The sequence below is a fragment of the Thermobia domestica genome, chromosome 13, assembly GCF_964235325.1.
Source record: "Thermobia domestica chromosome 13, izTheDome1.hap1.1, whole genome shotgun sequence".
NCBI lineage: Eukaryota > Metazoa > Arthropoda > Insecta > Zygentoma > Lepismatidae > Thermobia > Thermobia domestica.
In genome coordinates this window covers 145916678-145936881 of record NC_137466.1, presented here as the reverse complement: position 1 = coordinate 145936881, position 20204 = coordinate 145916678, and the positions used below count along the sequence as shown (strand labels likewise).

The 20204-nt window shown below is 35.0% G+C and overlaps 1 protein-coding gene across 1 annotated transcript in view; it reads right to left on the bottom strand.

Moving 5' to 3' along the window:
- Nucleotides 1–9964, bottom strand: part of LOC145668619 (mitochondrial 2-oxoglutarate/malate carrier protein-like) — a 29932-nt gene extending 19968 nt beyond the window's left edge. Inside the window, exon 1 of the mRNA XM_081736658.1 lies at nt 9621–9964. Coding sequence (XP_081592784.1) covers nt 9621–9688 — 68 coding nt within the window. The 5' untranslated portion in view covers nt 9689–9964. The remainder of the gene's footprint in view (nt 1–9620) is intronic.
- Nucleotides 9965–20204: the final 10240 nt, after the last annotated feature.

The following is a 20204-nucleotide window of genomic DNA, read 5'->3' as shown; positions in this document are numbered from 1 at the left end:
GGGGATATTGTCAGTCCTTCATGTTTATATATATATATATTATTTTCAAATTGAAAGTAATTATTGTTCAAACAACGTTCTAATAATTTCATGATCTCATAAATTACCAGATCAGAAGTCTTGTTTTGTCTTTTGCTGAGTGCATAGGACGACAAAATCAATCGAAATAGAATTGTACATATCCATGACGTCTACAGATGCTAAGTGTAGTTGGTTCGCGTTGATGAGAGACTTAATGTCAGGTAGAATTTTCGAGATGTTCTTGATGGGCTATTTAAAATTTTTGATACGTCAGAAATAAATTAAGTGAAGGTAGGTAATCATGTAAAATCGAAAGTAGTGGGAGCGAAAGCGGAAAAGGTTTGGAATTGTGCGTGTATCGAAAATGAATTTATCATTGGATCTTTGATCCAACTGTAATTTGTGCATGATTCACCAATATAGTATTTTGCTACAAGCGAAAGCAGAAGATAATGTGCACAACTACAGAACGTAAGTTTGTTACACATCATTAGTGGGAAACACAGTTAAGTTTCTAAGTGTGAAGCTGGCAATTAAAAAACAAGCACTCAACCATATCTGAAATCATCTTAGAAATTCCATTTTAAGTGACCATAAAATCTCATTCTACGAAATTCTTAACTCACTCTTAACAGAATTCCCCGACTTTTCCCGGTTTTCTCAAATTCCCTGACTTTTCAAAGTTTTCCAGGTTTGTCGCCAGCCTGTCATACAATTGAAGCTTTTTGTATACATATCTGAATATGGTAAATATTTATTTTTGCATAAATATCTTGCGAGTTAAAACCTCGAAACCCACTTGCATACGCCACTGACAACAATTAATATTATAATATTGAAATAACGTTACAATTCCTAAAAACAAATAAGATAATAAAACTTTTTAAATACTACAATTCTTCTGACTTACTATAAAATTGACATTTTAGAGTTACAACAGTTTTATTCTCGAGATGGATTTGAAATGCTAAGCTAGCTTGTAATGGCCATTAAGCATAGGTTGCTGCTTTTCGCACTTGTCTTTCTCTACGAAAATACCCACTGTCTCTAACGTACCTGCTTCTACTGCCACACTACCCACAGATTCGCCCTGACCTGAACCGGAATAGATATAAAGCTAGCTTGTAGTAAACACCTAAAAGAGATTGGTGTGTGTTTTCGCACTTGTTTGTATAGCGTATGAGAGAACATTAAGTGTTAAAGAATTTTAACTGGTTATGACGTAGTAGTATTACGTCATGGCCATTAGGCTGTTAAAACGGCTACGAAGTAGTACTACATTTTGAGGATAAAATCACTAATTTACAACGGTTATGTAGAGTTTCCCATTGAAAGACCTTTCTTATTAGATTTAAATCAGAAACAAGTCACTAGTTTGCTCTACAGTGCCCACAGTGTGTTCTCTGTATTTCATGTGATATTTGTCTGTGAGTGAAGCGCACATTACGATTTTATAATTCTAAAAAGGAACGATGGCGTATACAAGGAAAAAGAACAAGGAAGCTGTGTGTGATAAAGCTAACCTACAATTCGCAGTCTGCTGGACGATGACTATTCAGATGATGACTGATTGAATACGTATGAAAAGTAAGTCAGACATCACATTGATTCAGAAAGTAAAAATTGTGATCATGATAGTGACAATGATGAGTATGACTTGAAGCTCTACTACTTCTACAAGAAACAGATTTCTGTTGATACAAACTTCTAGAATCCAAATACAAATTGGCGATGACGCGAGTGTTGTGGATTATTTTGAGAGATTCTGTGGAAATGATATGTGCCTAACAGTAGCTACGCAAAGTAATATTTATGCTGCACAACGTCGTGCTTCTCATCCTAATCTAGAACTATCATCTCGTACGCAAAGATACAAATGTCAATGAAGTGAAGGTGCTGGTTGGATTGTTACTTTTGCAAGGGATACTGCACAAACTAACAAGAGAAATGTACTTCTGTTGTTGTGGAAAGGTCGTCTTAGCAGGAAACAGTATGTACCACCCAAAAGGAGTCGATTTGAGGAGAAAATATTTCAGTCGTTTCAAACTGATTCTGGCTACATAATGAAATTTATTCTCTTTTCTATACTGGAAAAGACAGTGAATTTTCAAATAACTTTGCAACTGAAAAAAAGTACGGGGGTTATCTTGAGTTAGTGAACGATGGGTTAGCGGCTCCGAAACACAAAATTTACGCAGAAATGAACATAATGAGACGAAATGTCAGCGTGAGAGTAACAAAAAAAAAAAAAAAAAGTAATAAAGATCATCAATGTATGTTGATTAATTAGCAAGAAAAACGAAGTTAAGCTCTGAATTTAAGAGTTCGCGTATTGATGCGATATTAGGTAAACAGGCAACAGAGTATAATATGGTAGCGTTTTAAACTCATTTCCTTATTAACTAATCTAGAACGTCTATGCTGCAGTAATGGAGTGAAATACAGAAATGTAGAGCAGAAATTAATAAAAGGGGAGTTGCATCTGAACCAAATGTGGTGAAATGGGGCAAAATTTTGGATGCTATTTCATTTTATGAAGGGGGGGGGGGGGGGCATAATTACCAGGGTGGAAAAAAATCATGATTTTTTTAATAAAAATCATTTTTGTTGATTTTTTTGATTTAAATCGATTTTTTTGATTTAAATCAAATCTTTCTCCTGGTATAATACAAGTCGCGAATTGAAGATAAAGCATTAGGAATTAGTATTAAATGCTAATTATGCCATTTAAGTGAAAGTATTGGGGTTGAATTTTGAATTATCCCCAATCGTTAACCTATATCAATCCCAAACAATGTTTCTTAACTCTTTTAAATTATGGATCTTTTTAAAGGTAAATTATAGACTTTCAGTCAAGCAGCTACATCACCATCCCTATTTATCCTGGGATCATGGTACATGCATCACTCTCTTTAGAATAGAACAGCCTTTGAAACGGTAACATTCACATTTCCTTATCATGTCCCTGAAGCGGGAAATTTTGAGAGTAATCGACATTTTTTTAAACTTTTTTTTTTAATTTAGTCCCCTCTGGATACCCCTTTGTTACAGCACGGATCTCAAAATCAACTGGGAAATGGGGTGTACTAAATGTGTGTACAAAATTTCAAGCCTCTCTTTTGAGTAGTAAGAGTGAAGAAACTTTTTAACAATGAGCTAAGAACATTCCCACAATGCCCCAGATGACCCGGATTTAATATAAAAAATTCCTCAGACATCCCTATTTATTCTAAGATCATGATTTGTACATTATTCTCTTCAGAATAAAACAAATTTTCAAACAGTACCCTTCAAATATCTCCATCATGTATCTGGGGCGGGTAAATCACGAAAAAAGGAATTTTCTGTTAAAAATGTCTTTTTTTTTTTAATACCTCTGTGGACCCCTTCCCCTGTTTTAAGGCAGAGATCTGAAACAAATCTGAAAAATACTGAGGGGTGCACTGAGTAAATGTGCAAAATTTTAATCTTGTAGGTGCAAAAGTAAGCCCGTGAAAAATAATATTCCCCAAATACCCCAGATTCCCGTATAAAACAGGATCTCAGGTAACAGTTTCCTGAGACATCCCTATTTATCCTAGGAGCATAGTACGTACATCATTTTCTTCAGAATAGAACAGCCTTTCAAACGGTACCATTCATATGTCTTCATCTGAGACGGGAAAATAACGAAAAAAGCTATTTTTGTTAAAAATATCCTTTTTTTTAAAAACATTTTTGCCCCTCTGGACCCCGCTGTTTTCACGCAGAGATCTGAAAACATCTGAAAATTATTAAGGGGTGCACCGAACGAGTGTGCAAAATTTCAGTCTTCTGAATGCAAAATGTAACGCGCCAAATAATAATAATAACACCCATAACAAAAAATATCTTTTTAAATTTATGACATCATCACACACTATGCCTCAACGCAGAAAGGCGTGGCAGGGTAGGCAAAAACCATGGTTTTTATTGAAAAAAAAGTTTTTTTTTGTTTAAACCTGTTTTTTTTTTGGTTTAAACCAGTTTTTTTTAATTAAATAATTTACTCTATGTATTTATATCACATATGAACAGAAATAAGTTTGTTTCACTTTGGTGTTATTATGCAACAACCGGGTTGTGCTGGAACGGATCACATAAGCTTAAAGCGGAGTCCAAACCGTTTCTCGTCTCTTACATCCGAAACATATTGTCCTCCATTTGAACTTGAAAACTGGACTAATTGGCCACAAATACGATACGTCTGCCGACTCACTCACGAAGGACTCCTGATACGTTGTACTGATCTTTACATACTTTTAATATAATTGTCTAATTGTCAAGAGTCATTTCAGAAGGACAAAAAGATAAACAGTTGCACAATTGAAACCATTATACAGAATTACATATGGACAGTTTCAAAATACTGCAGAGTACAGAACTAATTTAGTCCAAATTAGTTCACTACGACTTTGATTAGTCCAAGTTAAAGAAATACAACGACGTAATTTGCATATCAGTAAGAAAAGTGAACAAAATAAGAATTATTTGAGTCGACTTTGGCTCTGACCCATTTATACATAAATAGATACCAAAGATATTTCTAATTTCAGTAAATGCCTCTCGGGGGGGTTGTATGACCCCCCTTCCCCAAAGTACGATATTTTGATGTATATTATCAATAGTAAACATTACTAAAACGATACAATATTTAGAATTTTCCTTTGATTGCAATTGCATAACAATAATAACAAACTATTAAAAAAATCACAAAAGAAACATTCATAACCTTACAAAAAAGTTGCTTTTATAGTATAGGGCTAATTTCTTTGAGTAATGAATGGGGAATTTAAATTTGAATATAATAGGAATAATATGCGGGAGTGACATGCGATAACCCACTAATGTGTGTGTGTTGAAGATTTCACGAAAACTTACACTTTTACAAACATTTTTCGTTTTTTGCATGGTTTAAACCAGCCAACCCTGCGTGAAAGCATATGTAACGTGTTCTAAAATGCTTCCAGCCTTACAGAAAACGAAGTAAAATGCCTTATTGATACTTTTTAAATTGAATAATGAAGATTCTACCCTATCACCTAAAAATAGGTGATATAATTTAAAAGGTCAAGCATTAAGGAAAAAGTACAGCAACGTTTATCAAAAAGACACTTTTTTTTTTCCACAAAAGTTACTGATATTTGGCAGGGGCTATTTTTAAAAACTCAAAACCAGCTTGCGGCATGAAATACATAAATTTCGCCTAAAGTTAAAAAATTACAAAAAAAAGGGGGATAGGACTCCTCTAAATACGCCCTATTATCTGAGGACAAACAAACCGACACGCACAAAAAAGAATTTTCGTCTTAAATGTCAATGGTGATTTCCCCGTTGGAATAGTTAACGATTTTAAAACCCAAACCCAATGTTACGAAAAGAAGAAAGAAGGATTGCTCCGTTACCTGTTCAAAACGGGATTTTCCCTAATCATCCTCTGCATGACACTTGTTTTCATACTATACTGTACATTTGAGTCTCATTGTATTATGATTATTAACTTCCATAATCGAAATAACAGAACAGAAACGGGATTTTACTTATTTTCATTTTAAATTAATTTATTTAGGAATTCGATTTAAATCAACGATTTTTATTTAAAAAATCAAGTGATTTAAATCTTGATTTAAATCGTGATTTAAATCAGACTGATTTAAATCAATCCACCCTGATAATTACATTTGTAAAATTCACGAAAGAAATATGTTACTCTTACCTGTATAACAAGGGAGAAATATGAAATTGAAAGTGTGCTCTTTACCACGTAATGCTTCATAAAAACTTGATAAAGTGAAGTGCTTTGTGAAGGAGGTGTCCAAAGTGTCACAAAGTTGTGAAAAATACAAGGCATGTGTTTTATGCCACATAAATTATTATTACACTATCCTCGTTTATCTATAAACTCACCGTCCCAGACGCGCTTGCTCTCTACGGACGCACTACGGTTTCCCCTGCTGACTCAGATAACGTTCATGCTTTTTGGTGATCACCTATTACAAGTTGGTTCATATTTTAAAGCTGATTTGTGTTATATGCATTGCATTTTTTATATCATATGTGCAAACGCTCTAGTTATACCCCACTTAAAGGCAAGCTGCACCCATTAATGCAACTCCTCCCTTAAAAATCACCTTCTGAGGCAGTAAGAGTCCATTTCCTGGTACAAGAAGTTCATATTTCATGAACATAAGTATTCTCTTGTGTGGCTGCCTACTACAGGAAAGTATTTTCATACGCGCTTTGAAACTTTTGATGTCCCAGGAACATGTATTTGAACTGTCTCCAAACTCCCCTCTAGAAGTATATTTACATAATACCGTAATCGGATGTTGTTCATATTGCTAGAGAAACATGAGAAGATAAGAATTGTTTTCGTTGGTTTTGAACAGTGCGTAGTTTGCACACTTTACAGTTGGAAGGTACTTATTTTGCGCAGTAATACAATACAGATGAATACGTATGTAGTGAAGAGCAAAGAAAGCATGAAAATAAGATGTATTTGTGACTAACAGTTCAAAGTGAACGACGGAAATGAAAGAAGAGCAATTTTCGGTAAGGTATATTAAAGTAAGTAATAAATAGCAACACAACGTTGAAAACAGCTCATGTGGATAGAATAGAATACTTTATTAGTCATTAGGCAACATAGTTGCAACAGACTTCGACAAGAACATTATTAAAATTGTAAAAATTATTGAAATGCAACAAAAAAGAAACTATGACTCTATTACTAACTGATAGTTAATAACTAATTGAAACTATTACTAACAGTTAAACTGTAACTGTTAGGAAACACAATTTGTAATTTATACTTCATATTTACATTGATGGCACTACCACATAACAATAAACAAAAAGCCCATTATTACCATGATTAGGATTAAGCCTTCTATTGAATTACATTTTTCAAATTTGGGTGAAGCTCCATAGTAGCAATAGCAATAGTAACAGTAGCGATAGTAGTAGTAGATTAGGTAATGGCAGGTTTAGTACTGCTACCATGTTTTGAATCCTTTACGGAGGTATGTCGTCTACGGAACTTTATCCCCAATTTTTTACCAGCTATTTACATAATCTAATTCGGGCCAGCCATCTGCGGAAGATTAGCCCATATGACTTGCTTGAAAAAGGCTCTATCTTTATCTGGACAATTGCTACATTTCTCCATCATCAGCATGTGATAGAGCAACAGATGTAGTTGGAACTATACGAGCAAATAGAAGAAAATGTTTTCCAGATATTGTAAAGCAAGTCAACTGAAGAAAGAATACATCACTGCCTATCGAAAGAAACAAATCATAGAAGAGATGTTATAATGGTGAGTACGTTTCATAGAGATGAAATGGAAGAAGTCAAAACTGATAAGATTCTTACGAAGCCAGTTGTTTTTGACTAACGATGGGACGTGCTAACGAACCTGATGCACAACTGCAAAGCTTCAAGATGGCAAAAGATCGTCTAAAGAATCCCTATATGAAAATTTTCAAGCTCTTGTTCGATGCAACATGTCTAAATGCACATACTTTTTGTAAAAGAATGGAGGAAAGCTGAAAAGACTGGAATTCCTGGTAACCCTGGCTGAGGAACTAACTGCTACTAACCAATCTCCTAACAAATTACAAGGAGGGAGATCATCAAAGCTCAAGTAAATAGGTTAGTTGAGCGACATTTCGTTCCTGATAATGAAAAAAAAAAAAAAAGTCCTATCAGATATCCAGATATATTGTTTGCTCACACCACGGGCAGCGGAAGAAATCAGAGTACTAGCATTCAGATCGTGAAGTTGGACTGTTTGTTGTGCCATGCTTTGCAAAATACCATCAATGGAAGGGCAACTGATGAATGGAGCAACCCAAAAGCATAAAAAGCATAATAGCAATCTACACATATGGTTGGTACCTTGAACATGGTTGTGGTTATCTAAGGGTCCAGAAGAAACTAATTTTAAAAGCATAATTTTAAAAAATAAAGCATAAAGCATAATTTAAAATATATAACATAATTCTTGGATATTCTATTTAACTGCGAATTTAACATATACTATATTATTTTTTTTAAAAAAATTTACAATGCAAAATCATTGAGAACATAACAATGCAACAATGAAAAGCTTACTTTTATTTCTGTAAATTTTTCGGTGTAATCCTTTGATGTGGGAAAACAAAAACTTTCCGCCAACAATGAATAGTACACAAGAACTCCACACCATATTGTTATGTTTGCCTCTCGAACTTGAGCACTTTCTGTACTTTTTGTGCACCTTTCTGTATATATGCACCTCTAAGGTGCACACAAGTGACAGAAAAAACTGATTGAAGCAAAGCATATCTCTTTACAGTGCATTAAGTAGAAAGTTCATTAAATATGAAAGAAATTGCTTCATAAAATATTAATAAATAGATCAAGATATTTAGATTATTTATGTATTGTAAATATTCTACATTATACATGATTAATGTAAAACAATGATTGAAATTAACAATAAAGCACAATAAAGTATAATTTGGAAAAAATAAAGCATAATTAAACAAAAATAAAGCATAATGTGGGTTGCTCTACTTATGAGTTCATGCGTACAACAGGTTCGACTTTCATTAATGTACTTTTTACGTAGATATGCATCTCACAGGTAAGAACATATTTAGATTATTTGCGTACTAGTCTAATAAAATATTAATACCGTAAAAATTTTTGTAAATTTCACAAATCAGTGGATTCGTACAGTAAATCTGGACCGGGTAAGGTAAGGTACAGTACAGTACAGAGTAGGATCAGGTAAGCTTAGGGTTAGGGAAGTTCAGACTCATTTTGTTAAAATTAACCGAGTGTAATTTCTCGTGTCTGCATAAGAACACTTACTAGAAGGACATTGTAAAATTAATCTGTAAACCTTTTTATTTAATTTCAAAAATAGAGACTGATATTGTAATTGGGGTTGCCAACTGGCCGCTATTTTTACCGGCACACTGCTATTTTTTTTATCAGCCTCAACTATATATTTCAAGGTTAAAAAATATATAGTATGGGTAAACTTCACAATACACGCTCCAGCTGCGCATCGATAAGTAGGACCGCTTTAAAAGGGTATAGTAGAGTAGGGTAGATTAAGATAGGGATATGTAGGGTAGGGGTAGGAACGGGTTAGCTTTGAGTTGGAGAAGTTTTGATCCAGTTTCATAAAATTAATAGTGTGTAATTTCTCGTTTCTTAGTGAGTATACCAGCTGGAGCAAAAGTTATTGTAAGTTAACGCTATAACATTTCTTCGTTTGTTTTGAGAATTGTGAGCAGGTGCCTGTAATTTTATTTCGCAGAGTTGGCAACCCTAATTGTAATTCAATTAAACAAGAATATTCCTTGTACTAAACTATATTTCTATGTGCAAGGTTGTAGCATGCTTTTTTGATCTTTATTTTTCAATAAAAAATTAATGTCACACAAAAACATCGCTTCAAATATGAGCGAACATACTTTGTCTGTCAATAAAAACTAATGTACACCTGAGAAACTTACACCGTGTGCGAAACACGCTGCAGAAGAGTGATCAAGAATAAACTGTATTATCATTCTAAGCACACTTACCCAGCAAGGCCACCAAACAAAAACTTCACCGATTTTGGAATAACTTTCGGTTCTGATTGTTGTGCCATGTTTAAAATTTAATGGCAAATCTTATTTTCAAAGATCACTAGTTTTGACCGTCGTTATACAACTACGAGCTAACAATTATCGTGTAAGGATCAGCTGTTCGGAAGTGTTCGAATAAGAACTTGCATCAGTTCAACCTTTAGGGTTTAAGAAGAAAAATACAAATCCTTTAATATAGTACGATAAAAGTTAAAATACTTTTTCTACTACTGCAAGTAAACGATTTAATTTCGGAAAATAAATGTATGTTTCAAAATGTAACATTTTAAAATGTTAACTGATTCACTTAAAACCGGAAGCGTGGGTACATTTCGACCTACGACCTTGGCGAAGGTGAGACGGATAGACCATTTAAAGTGGAAGTGTTCTTTCATGCAATTTAAACAGAATATGCTAATTATTCACAGTAAATATTAACGACGTCTTTTAACATAACTTAAACAATAATGTTTAATTTATCACTTCTAATGTTGTGTTCTCATTGACCTAAAAATAATGGAGGCGTGGTGGAAATGAAATGCAGTTCCACAATAAAATTATGCCTTTTAGGCTAAGGAAGCAAAGCCGGATTTAGCATTTTGGCGCCCCTAGGCCCCCTAGTCTGGTTAAAGTTACTTTCCTAAAAACCTTTATTAAAAAATTATATGAGGCCTATATGTTAATTGCTTAAACACCACTCCACGATGCAATTTTATCATTGCAAGTTTTTTGAGGAATTTACTTGGTTCTGGGCTCAACAAAATACCGTTGATATATTAACAAAAGATTGGTGAATAACTTTGGTTTTGTTCAATTTAGCCATTTGGGCAAATAAAAAAAAAATCTGTAATACATTATAAAATAGTTTTAATCTCAGAAACACAGCTAACATAAAGTATTTTGATAACGTGACACAAAAACCGTGTTTTAAAGTAAAACTAGATATTTTGTATGTACAAAGAGTAAATTGTACTAGTATAGAAAATGATATTTTTGAGATCAATGTTGTAACGAAGTTGATGCATAATGTTGAAAAATAGTTTAACTTTACCAACAATTATTTGTTCCAATGAACTTCAAAATCAGAATGCTTTATTAGCCTGATTTCTAAAATCAATTCAAAAAATATGTTAAGTTATGGCTATTTATTTTTATTTCTAGATATTTATTATTTTCTCTCGGCCGTGCGCCCCCTGGGAGCTTGCGCCCAAAGGCCCGGGCCTATTGGGAAATCCGGCCCTGTAAAGAAGATAGATAATTAAGACAAGTGAACGATGATGGAAGACTGAATGAGGTTGTGGGAGAAAGTGGGTGTACCTAAAGAAAACTCAGACTAAAACAGATCACCACAAACTTATTTGGTCGAGAATCGAACCAGGAATCCCATGCACCAGAGGTAAATGCGCTACCACTAAATCGCCGTGCCCCTCTAAGCATTGTGGCTCAGTGGTATTGTCAAATTGGCTCTGGTTCGATCCTAGGCTGGAGAAGTAAATAATATCTGTCCGAGAGTTTTCTCGAAATTTTCCCGTTTCTGTCCCCTATCTTCATTCCACCATCCCTTCCAACGCTATGTTTGCTGGACAATACATTAAATTAGGGACCAAGCAAACTAATTTCTTCGAGGGGGGATATTTAAAGGATTAGAGAAATTTTGGGAGGAAGCTATTTTTTGTGTACTGAAAATATTCTACATTCCTTGAGAGTGGCGGGTCTAAAAAGTAAAACCTGGGAGGGTGCCAGACCCAGACTATGATAAGTATATCATGAGTTCACTATAAACTGAAAAATATATAAATAATATCTTAAATTATTTTTGTCACTCGAAAAATTGGTGTAACTGCTTTATTTAAAATGTAATTTATAGGGCAATGATATAATTACACAACACTTCTTTTGCCTAACCTTGAGGCGGAGAGGAGGCAGTGAATTTCGTGTTAGTACTGGGTAGCACAAAGCCTAGCTGGTTTACCTTACTAGGTTCCTTCCTGTTGTGCCTAATCTTCACAAAGGGGTAGGAAAATTTAATAGTAATTATTTTTCCGACAATTTCAGTTGCTTTGAAACACCTTTGATTTTTGTATATCATATCATGTAACTTCAATTCATTTTAAACTGGGAGCCATGGAAATTTCATTTTTTCCATTGGTCAGAAATTCTCATTGGTTAGGTTTTTACTTACGGAAATGTAAACAGAAGGGAGACTAGGACAACCCCACTCGAAACTGCCAAAGGTTGGACAAAAGCCTACCAAAAGCTTTTTTTTTTTTTTTAATCTAGAATAAAGGTCCATTAGATAGAATATTTTACAAGTAAACATTAAATACACACTATATATAAGAAAACATGGTACAGTCCGCGGCATAAAATTTGTTACAAAAATTCTAAGTCCAAATGAATAACAAACTCTTGCCCAGTTTTCTTATGCATTCCCGTAATACATGTATCAATCGATTAGTTGCTCCTAGTATTTATTCCAACTCCTCCCCGTCCTCCACCTCTCCTTGTCTAAAGCAGTGTGTGTGACGTAGTACACTCTTTCCATTCAGCTGAAAAAGAAACAGGAATCAAGTTTACAACGTTATAGCTTTAAAACAGTCTTTTCCATTCGTTTGTTCTGAAATATTTTTAAGAGCCTAAATTAAAGGAAAGTACACATTCTTCCCAGAGCTTCATAAATATCTTTAAATTCATTCTTTTCTTTCTTTAAAGAGTGCAAGCTAGTAAGATGCTCCCTAAGAAATCTATGGAAATTGCCAAGAGCTCTAAAATATCTACGGACAGAAACGAGTTTTATTCAATGATTCATTGAATTTCTTTTCAGTAAGTGCAAGCAAATGTTTCAGGGGCGTCATTTGGGCAGGACAGGAGGGTGTAATTCCCCCTCTCTTGAGCTTCATAAATACGTATTTTTTGATCAAATCTATAGTAATACATTAATAAAAAGTGAAAATCTTATGTCGCCGGAGAATCTCTTCCTTCCCCCCCCCCTCACCCGAATAAAGTCTAAAAGACACTGGTTTTAACAACAAACCTATAGAGCTACGATAGCACATTGCTAAAGAGCTTACATTTGGTTTCAAGAGTCGAAGGTTTGATCTCAAGCCATATGACTTCCTGGGTGACGTTGAGAGAGAGAGAGAGAGAGAGAGAGAGGGATTCAAGTATGGAGACAGAGAGGGATGATTTGTATACACAGATTTAGAATTGGGGACAAAATGATTGGACAGCATTCGTATTATGACGAAAAGTCTGATTTTGTGAAAGATAAGAAGGGAAGTTTTCGAACTGCGAGGATCACATTAGGCAGTTGTCGAATTAATGTGGCGAACTCTTTTTAGAGCATCAGATGATTACGAAAGGAGAGAAAGATCTTCAGAACTGAGGAATTAAGATTTTAAAAAATCTGATTTCGGCGACGGGTTTCGAACCACTAACTTTGTGGTTATCGAACCATCACTTTATCCATTCTGCTACGGAGAATTCTATTACTGGTTCACATACGTTTCCCTTAGCTGCGTTGAAAGCTACCTTAAAGGGATATTCCAAAAGTTGACTCGGTGGATGCGCCGTTCAGATAGGACGTAAACCTCTTGTAACTTAGTTACAATGTGCAAAATGAGCTTCCTCTTCTTCAGGACACTTTTTAAAGCTTTAAAATTTGTTACTATTGTTTTAATTAAGTTACATTTGATAGAACCATCTGATAAAGTAGTGCTAAGCCCTGTGCGTCATTGTCTGTTATTCAGGACACTTTTTAAAGCTTCAAAATTTGTTACTATTGTTTTAATTAAGTTACATTTGATAGAACCATCTGATAAAGTAGTGCTAAGCCCTGTGCGTCATTGTCTGTTAGGTGAATGGTTAATGTAAGTTACTCCTACGTGGATGGTCCGAGCTTCCAATCAAGACCATTCTTATTGATTATTTTATTTGAGCTACGCTCATACTGTATATTCCACAAGTTCAATTTTGAAGTAATGTAGTCACAGCTAGTTTAATTCGAAATAATTTTCCAATATTATATTTGTTACTAAATTTACATGGCACTTCTCACTGTTTGTAGCCCTGCATAAATGCAAAATTCTTTTAAAAGCATATTTTACTTTCAAGTTTTATTGTTTTTTTTAATTGTCCTTCAACTTTATTTTATAATTATTTTCTATTTCTTAATTATAACATATTTTCTATTTATATTGTATTCTATGTTACACGTTTATTATTTATATTTTATGTCTTACCTTTGAAAAGGAGCTTTTGACAATTCAGAGCAGCAGGGACATACACAGGATGCAGGCCTTTGCAATCAAGAGTTTTTGCCCCCACGAAATCACTACTTTTTTGTTTGTATATATATCTAATTTTAGAGATGATGATAGTAGGGGCGGATTCAGGGGAGTGCGTTCGGGCGATCACATCCCCAAGAATAGGGAACTTTTTATACTTTTTATTTTAAAAATAAAACATATCCTAAGTATTTTTCATCTTTGTATTATAAACTTAAATAAAAACCTAAAGTAGATAGGCCTTACTTTCTTAAGAAAGTTAATTCTGCAGAAGAGCTACTTCTCCTTTTCTAAATTTGTTTTTTTTCTTTTCTTTCTTTCTTTTTTTCTTTCTTTTTTTTTTTGCAATCCGATTTGACTTCGAACGACCGCGCCTCCCAAACAATCATCCTGGATCCGCCCCTGGATGATAGACATTTTAGTAAAATATGCCCTCAATCGCTGAAATAAATTCCTGTCAAGCTTTCGATCGCTGAAATAAATTTCCGTCTACGGCCCTGCAAAACAGTGACGATTTTAGGGAGTGATGAGTTAGTAATGCCTCCCTGGAAAAAAATGAAATCTTTGAGTTTTACGTCCCACGGTTATGCCGGTTAGGCTAAAGGAGACGGTGATTATGAGAGATGAGTGAAATGGTGGAATGAAGAAAGTGGGATGAAACGGGAGAACCCCGAGAAAACCCACGAGCATGGTGTTTGTCCACCACAAAGTTCACTTGGCGGGGGCTGGGATCGAACCCGGGACCCCAAGCACCAGAGGTGAACGCTCTACCACTGAGCCACCGCGCCCCCCTGCCTCCCTGGAGCAACGACACTTCCCCAGAAGTCATATCTCCGATAATTCAGAATGTGATTTGTGCGTTATCACTTTTCACTCTCAGTGTCTTGAAACGCACCAAAAAGGAACTGTTCTGAAGTATTTACTGGTTCTCCCTATGACCCCATTTTAATATTGCCAACCTTGGAAATATACACATCTGAAATATCACTTTTTATGTCAGTGATCCCGAAAACTATCCATTCGACACAAATATAGGATATTTTCGATTCTTTATTCCTGTCACCCTCCCATTGTCAACTCGAAGCCAACCAAGGCTTATTTTGGACTTACGCAGCATCCACAATGTCACTTTTCATCTTTGCATATGAATTCGACACTAATTTCGTTCATATTTGACTACTTTTACATGTCACCTTCACCTCTTGGTAGGGATTTTTTCAGTATCTCGCCCCCACAACTATGGAGAAATTTCAACCAACTAAGTATAATTATAAATTATCATCTGAAACACAACAGTACGGGTGATCTTTTTCGCAGAGGAATTTGTTAACTACTGTTTCAATATCAATGTATTGGCTTTTTTTGCTCTGCATGCTGAAGATTGCCAAAGGGCTAAACTTCATCTGCACTATTGTGCAATGAATATAGGTTTTAGTGGTTTAATTTACTGAATACTCGCTGAGATGATGCTCTCGTCACAGGAAAAGTGAGATACAGTTATAAAAGAAAAACGAAACGAAATATTTAAGTTTTACGTCCCACGTTATGCCGACTACGCTAATGGAGACAGTGATGGTGAGAAACGAATGAAATCGTTTAATAAAGAAAGTGGGAGGAAACTGGAGAAACCCGAGAAAACTCATGCACACGGTCTTTGTCCATAATAAAGTTCATTCAGCACGAGCTGGCATCTAACCAACAACTCCATGCACCATGGGTAAAGTTATAAAACAAGAGGCGTCTAAACAAATACGGAACACTACTATCAATGAGAGTTGTATAAGATTAGATTTTTATTTATTTCATTCTAAGTTGAAATTTCAATCAATCTTGATCTTCATTACTGTTCGAAATCCACACCAACTAGTATTCCCTACTAGGGTAAACATTAATTGATCGCCAACACAAATCCAAAATCCTCTGTATAACTCCACGTTCCATTATTCCATATAAACAATTAAGAGTCCAGCGTAACCTACCAGTTAATAAGTTTTCTTGTTATTATTATTTATAACACCTCAAAAATATAGGCTCATAATTGAACCACTGATTGGAAAAAGGGAATAAGTACATAAAAATATTTTTTCCACTTTTAAGCTTTTCTCACCAATTGCAGTGCTACAATACAAGATTCTTCTTCTTGTCTTAGAGTTTGTCAGTTATTTTGCTACAATTAATCAGTTATACACTTGTTGAAACAAATACAAATACGCATCGGGAAGGTTTTTTAGCGTTTCTGAAAACTTAGGTCTGATGTACTTATTCCCTTTTGCTGGAAATAGTTGCTGCAAATAGTTGCTGCAAGGACGTGATTAATCTTTTCGGTAGACTTCACAGTCTATAGCTCCTTCACAACTTCCTTTTCATCTAAGGCTAAGTAGTTACATTTTAGACATTGAGGAAAAAGTGTGAAATTAATTAAAACCCTTCAAAGTGGAGTTACGAATCTTCAATGGACCCCATTTTGCTGTTGGCCTCGCTCAACGCACTCCCGTCACTGTTCAGGGTGCACGATGGAGTTTCTCCCTTTTAGGAATACTTTCTAAGACAGTACTAGTTTTTTTTTTTTTTTACAGCTGTTTCAATTGAGTTGTATTTGCTAGAACTGTCGGTTAAAGGAAACAAAAGATCCTATACTCAAACACAAATCATCTCTCTAGAAGCTCTAATGGAAAACGAAACGAATCGTCGTAAACATGTTACGTTCTTGAAGAGGAAAACAGCAAAACATTGATTGCACAAACGTATAATAGTATCATTTGCTTGCAAATTTAAAACTTATAGAAGTTGATGGCTTGTTAGGTGAGGGGTTAGTGAACAGGATTTTTGTACTGGTGGTCCAGGGTTCGAATCTCGTCCGTCCTTCTTACGTTTTGTTTCTTTAAGCTACACTGAGTTTGTTCTTTCCAATTCTTTAAGCTTGAATTAAATCTAATACCAGTTAGTGAATTAAAAGTAGCTAACATTATTTTCAAATACGAGACGTTATTACATGCTTGTCACTAGCTCACAATACTGAACTTTGATATAAACTCTTGCAGCCTTCATTTAACTCATTTCTTGACGTGTTTTGTTACAAAACTCATGAATCGTGGCGAACAAGATTGCTTTACCAGATAATGGTGACTGCTTTGAAACCAAATGACAAGTATGAGAATTAAACGTATCATATCTGTAGTTTGGTGTGGAGAAGAAACCAAATAGCGAACGAAAGGTTTAAGAACAACCACGTTATTAATATAAACTATGCCAAAGATTATTGACTTATATGATTAAAAAAAATCGAAAGAAATTTTGAAAGAACGAAAAATACTAACTTAGAATTTTGTAACTGGAGGCAAGGAAATCTAATTTAAACATACTAAAACATACCATTTAGCGCATATAGAGCGTGGATCTGTGCTCAAGGCGCTAGCTAATAATCTGGAGGTTCTCAAGTCGGAACCATGTGTGAATATTTTGTTTAAATTTAGAATTTTTGGTGATCATTAGTCGGCGATGACACACGTTTAATTGTCTTAAGGTATTTGAATATTTTGATCTTTCAATATTTGAATGATCAAATCTTCAATACTACTACTACTACTACTACTACTACTACTACTACTACTACTACTACTACTACTAATAATAATAATAATAATAATAATAATAATAATAATAATAATAATAATAATAATAATAATAATAGTTATTATTATTATTATTATTATTATTATTATTATTATTATTATTATTATTATTATTATTATTATTATTATTATTATTATTAGCAAAGTAATTCAATAACACGTTAATATCTTTAATTATTTCTCGATAACTACTCGAACTTAAGACGTCCTCGAATCTAAGTCGCACCCCGATTTCGCTGGGCTAAATTAAAGGAAAATAGTAATATGTTATGGTTTTACTATTACTAAAGCACTCTTTGATATTGGTCATTTTCGATGATTTTATGTATCCCTCTCCCCTCTCCATGTTGGGGGCACGGTATGACAAAAATTATCCCAGGCCCGAATGTCATGTACGTTGAAAATTTGATCGAAATCTGTTGGATGGTTCAAGAGTTGTTCTCTTTATTTTTATATATTAATCTCTCCTTCTCTTATCCTCTCCTATGTTCTACCGTCAAAGTGAAAATATTAAAACAAAAGTTTCTAGGCCCGAACGTCGTCTATGTTGAAAATTAGATCGAGATCGGTCAGATGGTTCAAGAGTTGTTAAGTTTTATTCACTTTTATAGATATATCCCCTCCCCTCCTCCTACCCTACGTTCTACCATCAAAGGGATATGATAAAAACCACCCCAGGTCCGAACCTCATCTATGTTGATAATTTGATTAAGATCAGTTCGGTGGTTTAAGCGTGATGAAGTCATCAAGACAGCATTTTTATTTTTATTTTTTTACATAGTCCCCCCTTCCCCTCCCCTACATTGTACCGTCAAGGCAAAAAATGAAAACATCGCAGGTCCGAACCTTATCTATATTGAATGTTTGATTGATTGGGATCAGTCGGATTGTTCAAGAGTTATTAAGTTTATTCATTTTCATATATCTTCCCTTCCCTCTTCCGCAAGTTCTAATATCAAAATAAAATAACAAAAAGCTTCCCAGGTTCGAATTTCATCTATGTTCAAAATGTGATTGAGAACGATCGGGTAGTCCAAGAGATATTCACCACCGAACATTGTCACTTTTATTTTTATATTTATAGCTGTTATGTATCTTCCCCCTCCTCTCCATGCTCTATGTTATTCCGTCAAAGTGAAATGGTAAAATCCATCCCTCGCGTTAATCGAGACGGGGACATATTGCCTCATTGCTGACGTCCCCATTAATCCCCCTACTCATACCCTTTAGTGTGTTTAAGTTAGTTTTTTTTTTTTTTTTTTTTTTGTCTTCAGTTGCAAATTTCTAACCAGGGATGATATCGAAACTGCACCTTGAATTGGAAGACATTCTATATATTTCCTGATAGGACATCTCGAGCAAGTTCCAAAACAGGTGTTCGTTTCTTGCCCGGAAGTGACCCCGCCTTTGCAGGGGCTAAAATATATAAAACATTTTGACCTATTTTCTATAGCAGGTGTACACAAAGTACGTTGCTACCCCTAAAAGTTGAAACCTATGCTAAAACGCCAAAACACCTGTTTCATCATTGTAAAAGCATAATTTAACGAAGTGAAAATATTTGCCCCAGGGTCTCCGCAGGGCCCCAGGTGGGGTCCAACTCAAAATTTGAAATTGAAAAGAGGAGCAGGTAGCATATCGTTTGAAAGCTAGTGTTAAAAGAAAAACGATAACAGAAGTCTCACAGCTCTAATCAAGCTGTGTGCGAAATGGCGGAAGATTCAAAATTTGAAAACAGTGCATGGCCACCACTAGAATTCCAAAACAGTGAAACAGGTGCCAAAATTCTAAAACACGTATTTCATTATTTGAAAAGTGCTATTTATCAAAATGATAATGTTTACCCCAGGGCCCCCGCAGGGTCCTAGGTGGGGTCAAACTCAAAATTGGCAATTGAAAAGAGGGGCACGTAGCATATCGTTTGAAAGCTATCCCGCTACAACTTACCGAGAGCCCGTTTGGTAGAAGCGATCTAGAAACCTCTAGACCACGTGGCTGTTTTGCATTTACAAGTGTCGTTTTGATGTGAAGAACCACATAGTTCGAAATTTGTTTCAAAGCTTTAGGTGTAAGAGGTGGTCATGAACTTTAAGATTCAGCATGTAGACGTAGTGTAAACACCCCGCCATTTTGCACAGGATTGGTGTAGAGACGAAAGATTGGTTCCATACGCAGTCTGTTTTGAGAAACTTTGAAAGAAAATACTACTTAACCCATTTGAAAATGTGTAGTTTGGCCGCTGCCCGCATATAGGGGCTCCAGTACATACGTTTTCATTTCTATACATTGAACGTTTGCAATGACGAATTTAGAAAGCCAGCAACCCTGACCACAACATTCGACGGAGCCGTATCTTCTAGACTGCTTCTACCAGACGGGTCGTCGGAAAGTTGAAGAACGATAGCTTATAAACGATATACTTTTTGAAGCCTTTCCAAATGAAAACTTCGAGGTAGACTCCGCGTGGAACCCTACGAGGACCCTGGGGCAAACATTTTCATTTAGATAAATTGGACGTTTTAAATACTGTAACACATGTTTTAGAATTTTGACACCTGTATCACCGTTTTGGAATTCTAGTGGTGACCATGCACTGTTAGCTGCAGACTGTTTTCAAATCT